At 37.9% G+C, this 19268-nt stretch overlaps 1 protein-coding gene across 1 annotated transcript in view; it reads right to left on the bottom strand.

Annotated features, from left to right (window-relative positions):
- CORIN (corin, serine peptidase) overlaps positions 1-19268 on the bottom strand; it is a 262182-nt gene that overhangs the window by 174116 nt on the left and 68798 nt on the right. Inside the window, 1 exon segment of the mRNA XM_040484427.1 lies at positions 7708-7915. Coding sequence (XP_040340361.1) covers positions 7708-7915 — 208 coding nt within the window.

Here is a 19268-nt window from a genome sequence, read left to right as displayed (position 1 = left end):
AAACCACAACTACCTAACTCCCAACTACAGATTATACAAGAACTCATGCCGGTCTTGCTCACATGATTTCCTCCCCATTGGGTCAGCAAATTTTACACGTGCTGTTCAATCTCGAAATAATTCTCGTGTAAGAGGAAAACGCGCTTAAAATGTTAATAAAATTGCTAAGGATGAAAACTCTACAGATTAAGTGTAATCTGTACAGATCTTGTTAATATGCCAGCAGTAGGGGGTCGCCCTTAATATAGAAGAACAAGGAAATACTAACAGATAAACACAGCTTGAATTAAGATAAGTGTGAATAATGTAAAACCACACAACCACCCCTGAAAGGGAATATAAAATTCCACTCAACTTCTAACTGACAGGATCCTGATTCTCATTAATACTTGGCATATTTACCAGGGCCCATGGAATAGAGGATTAACGAATCACACAAGAAACTTGCAATTGTTAAATTATTTTTGCAGCTGTTTTGATTTTTGTACATCATGAAATGACACCTTACATATGGATCTTCAAATGAATTGAATCAAAAAGATTAAATCTAAATTCTAGTCACAGCCACGTAATACCAATGAGCTTTTGAGGAGAAAAGTAAACAAATGATTCCACTGAGCTTCATAAAATATGTGTGCTTGAGACACCATCAGTGATGTGACAGGACAGAATCACAAAGAGCCGAGCTATCATGGCCGGATTGTCTAGCTTTATGTCTTTGTAAAATAAAAATAATATGAGTTATTCGACTATATCTCACCCACATTTGGGGCCATTTTGGCTCATAAAATGGAAGCTTACTTACCATTTAATCTTTTATGTCTAATGCTGAAAAGCAGACAACATCAACTGTGTTGCCTGAAGTTGAAAAGCAAACAGACACAACTGACCATCTGAACAGCCATGTAGTCAACACTGGTATGGCTGAAAAGACTGCTGCTTCCAAGTTAGTTGGTACAATCAGGGAAGCAAGTGGCAAATGGCTTTCAGGATATTTACTTGGTAATAGCAACAAAGTGTATTTATTTGACTACTGACCTGTATAAAATTTTAAAATTATAATTATTAAAAAATGTTAATCTGTAATATTTCCATTTATTCCCAAATGTGACATAATAGAGTTCTTGGGACATAGAAAAAATCTTTAATAAAATAAATTAGCCGTAGGTAATTACTTTCCACTTAGAAAAAATTAATACAATAAGCTTATGCTTATTTATATAATTTATGAATACTTCAAAAAAAAAGTTAAGTCTATTTATTTGTTTTGAGAGACAGAGAGAGAGAGTGGGGAAGTGGCAGAGAGAGGAGGGGGGAGAGATAATCCCAAGCAGGCTCCGCACTGTCAGCACAGAACCTGATCTGGAGCTTGATCTCACAACCCTAGGTCTATGACCTGAGCCAAAACCAAGAGTCAGATGCTCAACTGACTGAACCACCCAGGAGCCCCCCAAAAATGGTTTTAAAACAAATTATATTTTCTAACAGCTTTCAAGATGACTTCAGGGTTGCATTTACATAGGAGATTGGCCCATGCTGTCTTATAAAATAACACATTTAAGAATACAGTAAGCTCCCCAAAATTACATTAGAAGCAGACAAATTTTAATTTCTTATTAAAACATTATCAGTAAAATCTAACTCAGAAATGGTGTAGCAATATAATGATGTGCAGTAGTAGGAATTGTGAGTATAAATTTGGTGATGAGGGAGAGGCTTTATAATTCTAGTATAGCAAATATTTTTTTAATCATTCCAGTAATCAACATACTTCAACATAATAAAGGGCATATATAAAAAACCCACAGCCAACAACCTATTCAATGATTAAAAAAAAACTGAGAGTTTTTCCTACAAGATCAGGAACAAGACAAAGATATCCACCCTCACTACTATTATTGAACGTAATACTGGAAATCCTAGCCACAGCAATCAGAAAAGAAAAAGAAATAAGAAGCATCCATATTAGCAAGGTAGAAGTTAAACTGTTGCTATCTGCAGATGACCTGGTACTATATAAGAAAATCCTAAAGAGTCCACCAAAAAACTATTACAAGTAATAAGTCAAGTCAGAAAAGTTGAAGGATACAAAATTAGTCCTCATAAATCAGCCGTATTGTTATACATTAATAACAAAATAGCAGAAAGAGAAATTAAGAAAACAATTCCATTTATAATTGCACCGAAAACAATAAAATACCTAGGAATAAATTTAACCAAGGAGGTGACAGACTTGTACTCTGAAAACTATAAAACATTGATGAAAGAACTGAAGATAACACCAGCAAAGGGAACAATGTTTCACACCGATAGGTGGAAGAATTAATATTGTTAAAATGTCCATACCCCTCAAAGCGATCTATAGATTCAATACAGTCTCTATCAAAATACCAAGACATTTTTCACAGAGCCAGAACAAATGATACTAAAATTTACATGGACCCACAGAAGACCTCAAATAGCCAAAGAAATCTTGAGAAATGAGAACAAAGCAGAGGTACCACAATCCCAGACCTCACGATATATTACAAAGCTTCAGTAACCAAAACAGTACAGCAGCAGCACAAAGAATAGACACAGAGAGTCTAGAAATAAACCCACAATTTTATGGTCAATTAATTTACGACAAAGGAGGCAAGAATATATAATGGAGAAAAGTCTCTTCAACAAATACTGTTGGGAATACAGGACAGATAAATGCAAAAGAATGAAACTAGACCACTTTCTTACACTATACACAAAAATAAACCCAAAATGGATTAAAGACCTAAATGTGAGACCTGAAACAATAAAATTCCTAGAAGCAAACATACTAATTTCTCCAATATCAGCCATATAAACATTTTCCTTGATATGTCTCCTGAGGCAAGGGAAATGAATGCAAAATTAAACTATTGGGACCACACCAAAATAAAAAGCTTTTGCACAGTGACAGAAACCATCAACAAAACAAAAAGGAAACTTACTGAATGGGAGAAGATATTTGCGAATAATACATCAGATAAGGGGTCAATATCCAAAATACATAAAGAACTTACACAACTGAACACCAAAAAAAAAAAAAAAATCCAATTAAAAAATGGGCAGAGGACCTGATGGATATTTTCCCAAAGAAGACATATAGATGTCCAACAGACACATTAAATGATGCTCAATATCACTAATCAGGTTTAGAAGGTGAGAAGAATGAGAAAAAAAAATTGCAAATCTTGCATCTCTAAAGGAGGTGATGAAGTTTATATACTCCCAGAAAGTCACATATCATCTTGGACTACCATATCAATAATACTAAGTTATTATATATGGAGAAGTTACTGTGCACCAGGTAGGGGAAACCATGTATGGGCACTTTGCATAAATCATTCTGTCGAATACACACAAACACAGCCTATAAAGGGGGTATAATCACCCTCATCATAGAAATGAGTAAACCATGGGCTCACAAGACTAACTAATATGTCCAAGGCCCTTTAACTGGCAATTGACAGAGCTACAGATTGAGTCAGTGTTCATCTGCCCCCAAACTTTAAGTGCTTTCTCTGTAGTTACCAGATTAAATTTTCTAACTTCCAGCAAACATAGTTATTTGGGAAAAAGCACAATAGTTCTTTTGAGGAAGCTCATTCAAGGAAATTCATTTGATCCTTACCACAATCCTACAGGGGCTGAGTACACTACAGAAAACTGTCCTGTAGTCCTAGGTTTGAGATATAATCTTTAATCTCAACTAATCCAGCTAGATAAAGATTATTTCATCTCCACAGATATTAAGAATTTCTGCAAAGGACCTAGTGACAAATTAATACTCCAGAGGGGGAAAAGAATCAATAGCAAGCATGTCCAGTTTTTAATGTTAAGGACTCATTCCATGAGCACAGAGTTTCTCTACAAAGTATTAGAAGATGTGAGTGGAGTGACCATCACCCCACATCAGCAGGTCTCCTGGGTGTCTTCTACAAGCAAAACTGGACCTTCCAAGGCAAACTGACTTCCCTACAGCTTTGATAATGTTATAGGCCGATTATTTAAACAAGGTTGGAATGAGAGATAGTTACACATAGAAAGCATGTGGATGGTTTCTTTTCCAGACACCTTAATTGTATCTTGTGTATCAAAAAGCCATCCAGAAGCAACTGTTATTCTCCTGGCCCAGAAATTGTGAATTTCTCTCTAGTTACTTGCTGATATTTTTAAGCTAGTCCTTCTAACTCATATTTTTATGACTACCCAAATGACTTATCAGCGAAATCTCTATAGTTTGAGATATATGTCACTGAATCCATAGAAATTATACACAACTTCAATTAGCCTGTGTTATAGTATATGATACACATATTTATTCATAGCAATCCTAGTGTAAATAGAAATTATTAAAGTTCATTGTTATATATGTAGTTAATGAGCATCTGAGGGGGCAGGTTAAAAACTATACTATTTATATATCCCACTAGATCTTTTTAAACTAAATTTTAAATATTATCAAACAGCTATTTTGTCCATAATAGAATATAAGCAATGCTCCATTATTTGAACAGTAGAAAAAATTAGTATAATGGATGATGTTATGTGAAAAAGAAGAAAAATGTTTGAACTATTTTCTAAAATACATTTTACCTTTATTAACTTGTTTTGCTTATTAAATCTAGCTAGTTGGGTCTATGCACACACTAAATGACAGCAGGAAGCACTGGTCTGAAAGTGTAATTATAAGGTTAAGTATAATAATAAATGTAATAATAAAAAATAGGATAAGTCTCCAAAGTATACCTGAAAAGTGACTATAAACTATTATCCATTATAACAGAAAATGGAAAACACTTATATTAGAGCATTTCTCAGGATGAACCAGGTCAGAAGAGAAACAAATTTTACCTAAAAGTGCCCGGAAGGCTATGAGTAGCATCACTAAAATTTTACAGTTGATTGAAGTGAGAGTGGAGGTTGAGTTACAATAAGGATGACCAAAGGGAATTCAGAGTCTCCAGGAAGCTGAATGCACTCTCTTTCATTGTTTTATCTACGTACAAGATAAGGCTGAGACGTGTGGCTTTGTGCCCTGCTTCCTCACTGGCTGCAGTGTGTTGAATGGATGGTCCCAAAATGATGTGTCCACGTCCTAACTTCTGGAACCTGTGAACGTTGCCTTATTTGGATAAAAGGTCTTTGTGGGTGTAATTAGAACCTTGAGATGATGAGACCCTCTTGGGCTACCTAAACCAATGGCAAGTGTCCTCATAAGAGAAGAGAGACACACAGAGAAGGCTATGTGAAAATGGAGGCAGAGAGTAGAGTGATGTGGCCACAGGTCAAGGAAAGCCTGAAACTACCAGAAGCTGACAAAGGGAGACAATGTCCCCTGCCCCCCTCAGAATCTCCAGAGGGAGCATGGCCCTGTCAGATTTTAGACTTCTCGTTTCTAGAACTGTGAGAGAATAAATGTGTAAGCCACTCAGCTTGTAGTAATTTATTATGGCAGCTCTAGAAAACTAATCCAACCATCATGTCACGCTCCCACTGCTTCACTCTTATCACCATGAAAGCCTGCTCTGCATAGGGTTCTTTTGAGTGAAATGTTTTCCTGAACACAGTATCTGATCATAGCTCTTTACTTATTTCTACAATAATCTACTGTTTCTGTTTTACCCAGATTTTATTCTGTGGCCATTCAGGCATTTTCCAGTTAAAACAATAAACGCCTGTGTCCTATTCCAAACACATTTTATACACTAATTAAATTAGTACAAATAGGGGCGCCTGGATGGCTCAGTGTTAAGCATCTGACGTCAGTTCAGGTCATGATCTCGCAGTCTGTGAGCTCAAGCCCTGCATGGGGCTCTGTGCTGACAGCCCAGAGCCTGCAGCCTGCCTCAGATTCTGTGTCTCCCTCTCTCTCTGCCCCTCCCCCACTCACACTCTGTCTCCCTCCCTCTCTCTCTCTCCCTCTCTCTCTCTCTCTCAAAAATAAACATTAAAAAAAAATACTGCAAATAATATGGAATCTATTTACACTTGAAAATGCATCTCATTCTAACATTACTATTCCAAAGATACCTTAACATTTTAATTCAGAAAACAACTGATGTTCCATGTAATTTTGTATTTAGTACATGCTTTGAAAAATTTTTAAAGATGTATACTTAGTAAATTTAAAATATTCCATAACACACTTTTAATTGATTTACTCTTATTGAAAATTATTTCAATATAATAATGTAATATTGAAGTTATGCTATTTCAGTAAGGTGAAGGTGGTCAAATTAATGTACAAATTTCCAGTTATAAACTAAATAATTTATGGAGATGTAATATACAGCATAGTGACTATAGTTAATAATACTCTATTGTACATTTAAAAGTTGCTAAGAGAGTTGATTTTAAAATTTCTCATTCTAGGGGCACCTGGGTGGCTCCATCAGTTAAACGTCCAACTTCAGCTCAGGTCATGATCTTGTGGTCTGTGAGTTCGAGCCCCACATCGGGGTCTGTGCTGACAGCTCAGATCCTGGAACCTGCTTCAGATTCTGTCTCCCTCTCTCTCTGCCCCTCCCCTATTCATGCTTTGTCTCTCTGTCTCTCTATCTCCGAAAAATGAATAAACCTTAAAAAAATAAGCAAAATAAACTTCTCATTCTAAGAAAAAGAAAATTTGCCATTGTGTGGTGGTGAGTGCTAACTAGACTTACTGAGGTGGTCATTTGGCAATATATGCAAATGTTGAACCATTATGTGGTATGCCTGAAACCAATATAATGTTTGTATCAATTTTATATCTCAAAAAAAAAAAAGAAATGAGCTTACAAGACACGGACACAAGCATGCTCACTCACAAATGCTTCCTCACACCTAAAATAAGAAAATTCTTTCCAATCTTATTTGATAGAGCACTAGACAGTCTCTGTTTACCCTTCTGCATCTACCCCACACCCTCCTCACCTGCTGTGGGTTCCAGTGTTGACCATAAGAACCACCTAGTGTCTCACCTTTACCTGATTTAGAGGATGAGATTTGGCACTTAGGACCTGATGATATTTAGACGAGATTTGGGATCTCATCCATTGTGCTCACATCAATAACACACCCTTGCCCAATAGCTGTGGGTGAGTTGATCTGGTGGGAGGTCCTGGCAGGGGAGAGGGCAGGAGAGTGAGGTTGGGGTATTTATTTCTTCTTCTCTGTCCTGCAGGGCTGGCAGTGGCTGTGCTCCTCTGTCTCGGGTCACAGCACTTGGCTTGTTGGAAGACCTCTTACCCGCAGCTATAATTCTCTCCAGGTGCTATCCGCCCTTCTCCCCTTCCAAGTCCTGGGTGGTGGAACTGCATCCCCCTATCATGAGACCCTGGTGCCTCTCATAATTTATTTGTTCTCTTAACCTGTCCACACCTCCATAAATCTTCTCTTCAATAAACTCTTTTCAGTCACCCCTTTGAGTGTGCTGTCTTCTGCCAGACCCTCACTGAAACAGCTACTCAGTATCCCAGCTGATCGCCTCAACCTAACATCCTGACTAATTCCTTCCCAGAAATAAAACTACTCTAGGTTTTCAAAAAAAAAATCTAGTTTAAAAGAATTACAACTGGCTATGACTGGCATGAGATATTTTCTCCTTTAACAAAAATATACGGTGGTAGCTTGGGATGATCTCATTCCCCCTCAGTCACTTCTGCTACAACTGACTCTTATCATTGAATGATTTTGGTTCCAAAATACCTGTCATCGCCATCACCGACGCACTCAGGGAAGGCGAGGCTACAGCCAAAAAGCATGATATGTTGATAGCAACTGAGGCGATGGAGGTACATGAAGAACTTGAGGAACTTCTCCATTTCCATGTTTTTGACAAATGAGAAGACAGGTGTTAGCGTGGTGTGGTAGGGCAGCATCTGACACTGGCTGTGGGTGATGTTCATACAGGCACCTGGGAAGTCAAGATATTTATATTTAGGAGCAGGCATGACAGAATCATATGTTTGCAAACTCATTTGACACGATAGACTGACAATGTTCATAATATAAAATACATTCTGCAAATAAGAATGACTCTAGATTCTAGATTCTAGACACCCACATACATACAGAAAATTGTGTGTGTGTGTGTGTGTGTGTGTGTGTGCACGCGTGTGCACGCGCCTGCATGCATATGATAATGAAATCAAGCTACTAATATTCACAAAGGGGTAGCATCTGTGTCCTGGGCAAATGTATAGAAAAATACACTCTCACAGCCAGCTGATGGGCATATAAGTTGGCAAATATTGTTTTGGATTACAGCTAGGCAGGACAATATGTATCCAAAAAAAAAAAAAAAGTTTTAAATGCATACCCTTTGACACTGTGATATTTCTAATACTTTTATCCTAAGGAAATAATCATGGTTGTGAACATGGATTTATCTACATGGATCTTCATCTCTGCATAATTTATAATTTTTTTTAAGATTTTTAAAGTTTATTTATTTATTTTGTGAGAGAGAGGAAAAGCTGGATAGAGGCAGAGAGAGAGAGGAAAGAGAGGATCCCAAGCAGGCTCTCCACCATCAGCACATCGGGCTCAAACCCATGAACTGCGAGATCATGACCTGAGCCAGAGGCAGACGCTTAATTGACTGAGCCCCACTGGTGCCCCCTATAATAAAAAGATAGCAATCACCTAAACATTCACCAATGGGAGTTGCTTAAAAATACTATGAAACAAACAACAGAATACTTAACTATATGAAAGATGCTTTAGAAGACTATTTAATCACATAGAACGGTGTTTGTAGTAAATAAAAATAGCAAGTCACAAAACAATTTGCATACCATGATCCTATTTTTAAAAATACATGGTTACTCAAAGGTTTCCAATCTTGTCCATGCTAACAGTTCAGGGTCAGCTCAGAGCCTCCGATTTCATTTTCCTCCATAATTGGCTCACTACCACCTCCATAGCCTCTCTTTCTCCTTCATTCCCTAAATTTGCATGGTTGGTATCATATAAATAAAAATATTAATATGAATCCAGGTGATGGGATATTAGGAGACTATTCTATTTTGCTCTTTGAATTCTGTATTCTCTTATTGGTTTATATAAAGATTTATTACTTTTCATTTAAGAAGGTGATAATTAGGGGCGCCTGGGTGGCGCAGTCGGTTAGGCGTCCGACTTCAGCCAGGTCACGATCTCGCGGTCCGGGAGTTCGAGCCCCGAGTCAGGCTCTGGGCTGATGGCTCAGAGCCTGGAGCCTGTTTCCGATTCTGTGTCTCCCTCTCTCTCTGCCCCTCCCCCGTTCATGCTCTGTCTCTCTCTGTCCCAAAAATAAATAAAACGTTGAAAAAAAAAAAAAGAAGGTTATAATTAAAATTTTGGTTATTATTTAAGCAAGCTGCTACTTGAACCCAGAGTCTTCAGGTTTCGGAAACACAGTGGAAGAATTAATTCTAATTATGTTGAGGAGGATAAAGGCAAGGGAACGGAGCTCAACAAGAAAGGAAACATCTCTTCTGATATGTAACTCCCAGTCAAAGAAATAAAGGGAAAAACCTCTCCAAACCTAAGGCCAATTTCATTTTAATAAAAACAATGTTTAACAATAATTCTGCATCTCTGACAAAATGGCCGAACAAACCCTTTGATCTGTAATACAGAGCAAATACAGCCTATCACAGAAGGATTCCAGACCTCCTCTTCTGCTTGTTTCCTTCACATAGGTCACCTCAGAGACTTCACTTCTTATCGTCTCACTGCCCTTCCTAGTCTCCTAAGTACACTGCCTAATGTCACGTCTCTTTCAAACCTCTCTGAAAACTGCCCAAACCGTGTAAGAAGTCTTTCCCCCAAATGCCCAGATTGTAGCCATTAGCTCAGAGTCTCATTCTTCATGAAAACACACACTTCACCACTGTTTTTATTATCTAACCCAAAATGCGCTGAGCTCAGTGGGGCAGGATCAAAACATGATTTTCCTTTTCAAAGCCAATCAATGACATGTGGAATTTCTCTCATCCTAGAACATAGAGGAGACACGGCCAAAAACTTAAGGACACAACACTTTTTTCGACCTCCTCAAACTCAACATACAAAATGGGAAAGACAGGAGTCAGAGAAGAAGAAAATCCAAGTCAAAATAATACTCAGACAGAACACAAACAGACACATAAACACATAAATTCAGCCTCACGTGAGTGCTAAGGTCAGGGGTTCCGAGCACATTGCATGAATATGACCGTCATGTCATTTGGTGCGGGAGGTTAAAACACATTTCAGTGTGGGAGATAAGCACAGGCAGAGTGATCATACAGACAGTAAACTTCAAAATGACACAACTGTATGTATTGTGCTACAAGCAGAGATGCTTACTTAAAAGAGCTGAGAGTAAGAGTTTGACTCCACCAAAAAAGGTGAAAAACATCAGTGGAAAATTCAGTCTCAGGAAGACATGTATTGAAAACCAGCAGGTGCCAAGCACCAAACCAGGTACTCAGAGGCCCTCGTTCACAATGATCTCATTTTCACAACCTGCTAAAGTGGTATCACATCTATAGTATACATGAGAAAACTCAATTGCAGAAAGGCTAAGACATCTGCCTGGTTATGCAGAGCCATTCTGTGAAAATTCCAGATCTTCAAACTTAGGTCTTCTGAATAACTTCTGTTTGGAACCACCCCAGGCTAACACCAAAGGGGTTATTATGTTAAAAACATATCTTAAAGAATATAATTCCTAATGGCCCATGAAAGGAAAAGACTAAAAAGCATGTAATGGCATGTCATCGATCTGAATTTATATTCATAGATAATGCACCCATGTATACTGACCAGTATCATTCATTTTATATTACATTATTTTCTGTAGGGCTCACAGCTTTGGGGTTTATACACTTGATGATAAACTAAATTTGAAGTGAGGAGGTGATCAAAAGGCTAATTCATCCTCACCTAGCCAAAGAATATTGAGAATCAATATTGAGAATACTGAGAAATGAATTTTAAGAAATCATTTGAAAAGTACAAAATAGTAAGGTAACTCACATTTGGTGTGCTACTGTGATATGGCATTGTGACCTGCACACACACACATGCACAAAAGGTATTTCCTTTTCAGAGGACAGCAAGAATTCCCATAAGCATATCATCCAAAGTGCTCCTATATCCCTCAATAACATCATCCTATTTTATTTTCATTATAGTATTAGGACTACCTCATACAATCTTGTCTGTCCATCTATCTATTTACTCCCAGCGTTCTTCCACAATGATAGAAACCACTGGGATACCAAAGAGTAGACAATAGTTATTCACTGCATGAATGCAAAGATTCAATGGAACAGATTGTCCCCACTAAAAGATTTCTTCCTGAAAAAGATAGTAGATGTGAATGAGCCAGTATATCTCAGACCCAAAGGCACCAATCTTGATGGCTAATACTGCAACTATTGTTTTTAATTATCTGTTCCCTAGAACCTACCATGACCTAGGGAGTCATCCCATCCTGTTTCTTTCACTAGATTAATTTTTATCTTGGACTCCCCTCTGGACTATATAGTGCAGCAGTTGGAAGTAAGAGAGAAAGGGCTGCCCTCCCTTTCCAGTAAAAGGTATACCTTCTGTTACCCTTAAGCATGCTCAATTGCTTGTAGCACGAGACCTCACCATAGCAGAGAAAACAGAAATCATCAGACTGCTGATGTTCAACTATCATTTCAACAGTGTTGGTACCTTCAGCAAGAAAAACATACAATTCAGAGAGGATAGGCTGAGATAGGTTTACAGTAAAAGCCTAAATAAATTATTAGTATCTATTCAAGTTGTCTCTTGTTATTAAATATACTTAAAATTTCCCTTCCACTTATTGTTTTGTATTAAGTAAAACAACTTAAAGGTAAGAAAATAGACAAAAGATCCTTGAGTACCTTCTAGGCTGGATTTATGATTCTAGGTATGTTATATACATTATATACGTTATATACAATATATACGTTATATATATTCTAGGTACGTTACAATCCTATGAGAAAGATTTTTTATTCCTATTTTATATATGATGAGATAGATTCAGTGAGGGTAAGAGAGTGCTCAAAAGTACACAGATGTTAACTTGTAGAATCGAAACCAGGTTTTTCTGATCCCATAACCTAGTCTTTTCCTCCGTACAATTCTGCCAAAGATACTATTCCATTTTAAACATGGTAAATTCACTTCATTCATTGTAGAATATTTTGATGACTCTCCTTGGATTTAGCAACAGAGCTGCTTCTCTACGACTGGCAAAAATTAAACGTTCTCAAAGGAAACAGTGAATTTGCTATTAAAAGTAGTTCACCTGTCCTTACTAAGAGTCCATTTGGATTGGGAACGCTTAGTATCTATTCCTGGCTGTACTACAAAGTCAACACAGGTCAGGACTACATCACCAGAATGGAATAATGAAAGCCATTCTCTATTCTAGATAACTGATGGGGACAGTTACATCTTGTCAGAATAATTGCTGGCACAAACCAATATGAAAGGACTTCGTGTACTTAGGAAGATCCGTAAAAGGGTTACAGTAAGATAAGAAGGAACAGAGAGTTAAAGACAGGTCCTTCTGTGAAGATCCTGGCCTCCTAACCAACTCTGTAAACATCTTTGAATCCAAATATGGTAACTATTTTATTTCTCATAAAAGAAAATCAATGAGACAAAGTAAAACACATGAGTCAACAGTGGCATTTGTAAAAAGTCTTTACAGACATAGTCAAGGGCATTGGTAACTCAATGTCTTGCCAATTTTTGCACATGCAAAAAATGTAAGTGCCTGGCTGGTACAACACTAATTATCAGAGTTACGTATGAGCTACCAAATTTTGCCAGGAGAAGCATGAGGATTGGGATTTAACATTTTCTATATAATTATATCTATTGGTCTGCTTCAAATCCTGCTTTTATTATTCCATATTTATGTGGCTTTTCACAAGTTACTGAACTTTTCTATTTATGTTTCTTCATCTGCAAATTACTATATTTGGGGTTATTATAAGGATTAAGTGATGTTACATAATGCCTTTCATTAGCACATATGGTAAGTTATAAAACTTTTCACTATTATGATTAACTCATTTGTGACTCACAAAAACTCTGTAGACTAGAAAGGAGAAATACTTGTATCCATGGTGTATGGGTAGAAAAACCGAGGCTGAAACATTAGTTATTCATTGAGAAAATATGTATTCTCTATTAAATATAGGCATTAGTCTTGGTGCTAAAGAATTTGAAATTAGACCACATTTTATTTATTTACCCAAAATGTACTTTAACACACATGAAAACTGTTTGGTTTTTAATGCCACTAATGGCAAAAATAAGTTCTAAAATGAGGAGAGAATAAGAAACTACTGGGGCGCCTGGGTGGCGCAGTCGGTTAAGCGTCCGACTTCAGCCAGGTCACGATCTTGCGGTCCGGGAGTTCGAGCCCCGCGTCGGGCTCTGGGCTGATGGCTCAGAGCCTGGAGCCTGTTTCCGATTCTGTGTCTCCCTCTCTCTCTGCTCCTCCCCCGTTCATGCTCTGTCTCTCTCTGTCCCAAAAATAAAAAAAATAAACGTTGAAAAAAAAAATAAATAAACTACTTAGTGACACATCATGTTCATAGAGGGTAGGGTTTATTATAAAATCAGTGCCTCACTTGAGGTTAGTTTTAAACTTCACTGTTCACGAAGGCAATGAGATCTAAGCGGACTTTCCAGCATGTGTAGTTTTATTGGGAACCCCATTTCACAGTCAACATTGAAATACTGGAAGAATATGTGAGAGGGCAGATCTGTAATACCAAGGTCTGCATTATACCAGCTAAGTACTGTGGTTCTTAATCTATTTGTACAACACCCATTCAGATAACCATCTCTCACTCAGAATTCTCTAACTTTAAATTTTTTTTTAACCTTTATTTATTTTTGAGACAGAGAGAGACAGAGCATGAGCGGGGGAGGGGCAGAGAGAGGGAGACACAGAATCTGAAACAGGCTCCAGGCTCTGAGCTGTCAGCACAGAGCCCGACGCGGGGCTCAAACTCAAGGACCGTGAGATCACGACCTGAGCTGAAGTCGGAGGCTTAACTGACTGAGCTTAACCGACTGAGGCACCCCCAGAATTCTCTAACTTTAAAATCAGTAACAAGTCAGTCTCAAGCTGAGCTGATATTTACCTTTTTACTCTCTGAATTTACAAAGGAAGACTTTACAGAGAATACAACTGTAAAGGGAGTAAGATTGTAAAGGGAATCTCAAAAGGGAATATTGAAAATTTTAGTTTTGGGGATGCATATGATATACTTTTTCTTTTTAACAAATATACCTTTTATCTTATTACAAGGCGGTGTAAGATTAGAAAGTAAAAGTAAAACATAAGCAACCACTCAACAACAAGGAGGAAGAATGGATTAGTTCTTATTGGTTGTATCCTCAGTATCAACTTCCTCATCTCTAATTGGAATATCAGCCATGAAGTTTAGAAGACCTCTCCCTATCCCTGGCTCCAGGCAGCGGTCCTGACTGGCCAATGACTGTTAACTCATGACATTGCTTGGCACTGTCCTTAATTCAAGGGCAAATAAGAGACTGAAGTTGGTCCAATCACAGTAAAACCCAGGGACAGAATGGGCTACCTAATTTAGGGCACTCAGGGTAAATCGCAAATATAGGGCCCCTTGTTCAAAAATTATTTTATATTATTTATATTATATTATTTGTAATATTTATATTATCGTTAATAATTTCAACAAAGCGACAGCAGAGCATTAAACAATGGGTGGAGCCCTGTGCTCAGAGTTCTGTGCAACCATACAGGTCAGCGTGTTTATGAAGCTGGTCAATGATTAGAAAAGGAGTCCTCCCTCCACAAAACTCTGTCACTCTCCACGCAGGGATATTTGAGCAGCAGTCCCAGGATTTCTCTATGACATTAGGTAAGAACTAAAGGTGACAGTTTAAGAGCTGTAGGGGCCTCCAACTTAGTCAGAGGACTTCTATCTTTTTCTAAGATTTTAAGGTGTCAGAGGCAGAGATATCCAAACACACAGCATCCCTGGCTTTGTCCACCCATTCAAACATGGCATGAAAGTAGTGTCTCCTCTTGGGAAACTGGATGTATGTGCAAACTACATTTCAACTCCAGCTTGAGAGAGTCATACATCTCTCCAGGGAAGCTGCCTACACAGGACTGGTAAGGAGCCCATTCCCTGCCATTGTTAAGTGGCCTCTTTTCTCTCACGTTTAGCCAGGAGAGAAAAGGTGGTCTAATTCTGCTGATCCAATGTTCCAAACATTGTGCTGAAATATTTGCGGCTTTATACCTGCTTCTAAATTATAGTGCACATAGTAAAGCCCACCCATCACGAGTCAGTCATTTTGAGCCCTTGACTCACAGGGAATTTCTCAAGAAAATATTAATGGCTATACTGTATCCCTACTATGAACACATTAGATGAATTTGGCCAAACTGTAACTGAAGAGATTTGTAGAACATTAAGAAGTGTTTCTTCTTTATCAAGAAGATATTAACAGGAAACTGGGAGTACTTTTCTCCTACTTGTCACCAACAATAGTAGGTAATGTCAATTCACTTGTCAGATGACAAAAAACAGGACTCTGTAAAATGTGACCTTAGAAAAAATGTAAATTCTGAAACTTCTCTACTCTCTGCCTTTTCACATTAGGGTGAAGATGGAAGTAACTGGAGTAGAGGGCCCTGGGATAATAAAGCCAAAAAAGAGAAACACAGGAAGCTTAAACATGTACACGAATGAATGAAGTTGAAATAGCAAAGAAACGGAGTCAAAAATCAGTGAGATTGGGGGCACCTGGGTGGCTCAGTCGGTTGAGCGTCTGACTTCGGCTCAGGTCATGATCTCACAGTTTGCGAGTTTGAGCCCCATGTCGGGCTCCATGCTGACAGCTCAGAGCCTGGAGCCTGTTTTGGATTCTGTCTCCTTCTCTCTCTGACCCTCCCCACTTGTGCTCTCTCTGTCTCTCAAAAATAAATAAATGAAAAAAAAATTTTTTTTTTAAATTAGTGAGATTGGCCCAAATTCAAATGGGGTAGAATACAAACAAAGAGAGGCAGAGATCTGAATGGTGCAGTGAAAGCCCTGGAGTACCCAACACAAAAACTCCAAGGGGGAATATCAATTCAATTTTGTGTCTGTGTAGGGACATTGTAATTTTCCTATAATTGGAAAATGTTGGAATGTGAATTTTAATAACGATGAATTAAGTATTTAATATTAGGTTTAACATACTGCTATATAAAGCCTTTGCTTTCTCTAGGTGATTTCTTAAAACTATGAAACATAGTATTATAATTAAAAACTAGTTAATGCCAAAATTCCTCTGTGTAATTACAGGAGAAAGTTTAACTCTGCTACAAAAGTCACTAGGAAAAAATGCTTTAAGAAAGATCCTGACAAGGGCGCCTGGGTGGCTCAGTCAGTTGAGATTCTGACTTCAGCTCAGGTCGTGATCTCACGGTCTGTGGGTTCGAGCCCCGCGTCGGGCTCTGTGCTGACATCTCAGAGCCTGGAGCCTGTTTCGGATTCTATGTCTCCCTCTCTCTCTGACCCTCCCCTGTTCATGCTCTGTCTCTCTCTGTCTCAAAAATAAATAAACATTAAAAAAATTAAAAAAAAAAAGAAAGATCCTGACAAAATTGATACAATATGGGTAAGCTGGGAGACAGCATATTGAGATTCATTGTACTATTCTCTCTATTTTTGTGTGTGACTAAAAATTTTTGTGTAAATTGATTTTTTTAAAGAATGAATTCTGAAATATTAGAAAATAATCTAAAAGCCCACCCATGATAAACATTGAGAAATATTTTGTAAACTAAAACAAATTTATTTCATGTGAACAGTTGAACTCTCCATCAAGAAAAGGAAATCTCAGGATTCCAGAAAGACAGTAGGAAACTGACAACAAAAGCAGTGAGTACATGAGATGACATCACATGAATGAATATCACATGAGCCAACATTACAATGGCCTTGTCTTGAAGGAAGCTATCATTTTCAATAAAGAAATGAAACCTTGCAGGGGTGCCTGGGTGGTTCAGTTGGTTAAGCATCCGACTCTTCGTTTCAGCTCAGGTCATGATCTCACAGTTTCACGAGTTTGAGTCCCACGTTGGGCTCTGCGCTGATGGTACAGCTTGGGATTCTCTCTCTTCCTCTTTCTCTGCCCCTGCTCTGTTCACACTGTCTCTCTCTCTCTCAAAATAAATAAATAAACTTAATTTAAAAAGTTAAAAAAAAAATGAAATGAAGTCTTGTATCCATAAGAAGCACAAAGAAGAACAAAGATCCCCCCCAACAAAAAACAAGGACTCAGTTAGCTCAGGCATATTATGAGGATGCCATTCTGACTCTGCCTAGATTCTGGCTGGAAACAAAGCATTTATTTGGGCACTTTTTACCACAGTTCTAGCCCTCCCAAGGGTTTGAAATTACAACTATGCATGTGATCCAAGAACCACAAAAATGAAATATTAACATAAAAATTGGCCCCAGGACAGTATTACCTTGGGATGCCTGGTCAAACTGAACACAAAATTGTCCTAGAGTGACATGACCTGAATCCAAGGAAGTTTATAACCTAAAGTCATAAACCCATAAACCCATAAACCCAATCCATTAAGAGAAAGAATAATGAATCATTAACCATAACCAGCAGCAGTATTAAAAGTCTGAGAACTTCAGACAATTGAACAATCAATGGAGGCTATTGAACAAGTGTGAATGGGGGCACCTGGGTGGCTCAGTCAGTTAAGCATCTGACTGCAGCTCAGGTCATGATCTCACAGTTCATGAGTTCGAGCCCCAAGTCAGGCTCAGTGCTGACAGCATGGAGCCTGGAGCCTACTTCAGATTCTGTGTCTCCCTCTTTCTATGCCCCTCCCCCACTCAGGCTGTGTCTCTCTCTCTCTCAAAAATAAATAAACATTAAAAATTAAAAAAAAAACAAGTATGAATGAAACAACTAAAGACAAAAATGTAGTCATGTGAATGACACACTATAAATTTAAAAAAACTGGACAATCTAAAAAGAAACCAAACAGAACCTCTAGAAATGAAAACTACATATAAACAATAAAATTTAAAAGTCAGTGAATAGAGTAAAATAGAAGATTAGATACTGCTGAAGAGAGAACTAAAGAACTAGAAGACAAACCTGAGAAATATACCAGAATTTAGCACAAAGATTAATAAAGGATGGATGAGAATGTCCAACCTAAGTGTAATTAGAGTTCCAGAAAGACAGAATAGAAACATCAGGAGGGAGGTTATATTCATAGCATTAAAAGCTGAGAACTCTCCCAAACTGAAAAAATATCTGAATATTTTTTCCCAAATTCAAGAAGTGCATCTTCCAGACAAGATATATAAAAAGAAATACAGGGGCACCTTGGTGGCTCAGATGATTGAGCATATCGCTCTTGATTTCAGCTCAAGTCATGATCCTAGGGTCATGGGATCAAGCCCCGCATCAGGCTCCGTGCTAAGTGTGGAGCCTGCTTAAGATGCTCTCTCTCTCTCTCTCTCTCTCTCTCTCTCTCTTTCCTTCTGCCCCTCTCCCCTGTGCACATTCTCTCTCTCTAAAATAGATAGATAGATAGATGATAGATAGATAGATAGATAGATAGATAGATGATAAATAGAAAGAAAGATACCCACATTCTATCCATTGTAATATAACCAGTTTATTTTAAAAACACACACACAAAACTTCAAACATCCAAAGACAATATTCCAATTGCCTACAAGGAAACAAAATTTAAGTTGGCACTAAAGTTTCTGATAGCATTGAAGAATCCAGATAAATGTGAAATAAAATTCTTAGATTGATGAGAGGAAAAAAATTGCCAACCTAGCTAAACAGTCGTGCCATTTTGAGGGGGAAATAAAGACATTTGAAGATAAACCAAAACTGAAATAGTTCCCACTGGTCAAACCTCCAAGGAGTATTTTCAATTAAGAAGAGAATTTAACACAGAAGGAAGAAGCAGGAAGCAAGAAGCAATGGTGATTATTAAATTATGTATACTTGAAATCCCTCATCACATTGAAAAAGAGTGCAAGAGGCTTCTTTGTAAAGACTTCTTTATTTTTTTTTATTTTTTTTTATTTTTTTTTTCAACGTTTATTTATTTTTGGGACAGAGAGAGACAGAGCATGAACGGGGGAGGGGCAGAGAGAGAGGGAGACACAGAATCGGAAACAGGCTCCAGGCTCTGAGCCATCAGCCCAGAGCCCGACGCGGGGCTC

This window comes from Herpailurus yagouaroundi, unplaced genomic scaffold (assembly GCF_014898765.1).
Source record: "Herpailurus yagouaroundi ecotype Mexico unplaced genomic scaffold, PumYag 28, whole genome shotgun sequence".
Lineage (NCBI taxonomy): Eukaryota > Metazoa > Chordata > Mammalia > Carnivora > Felidae > Herpailurus > Herpailurus yagouaroundi.
The sequence above is the reverse complement of the archived record's forward strand: the minus strand, read 5'-3'. Positions and strand labels throughout refer to the sequence as shown.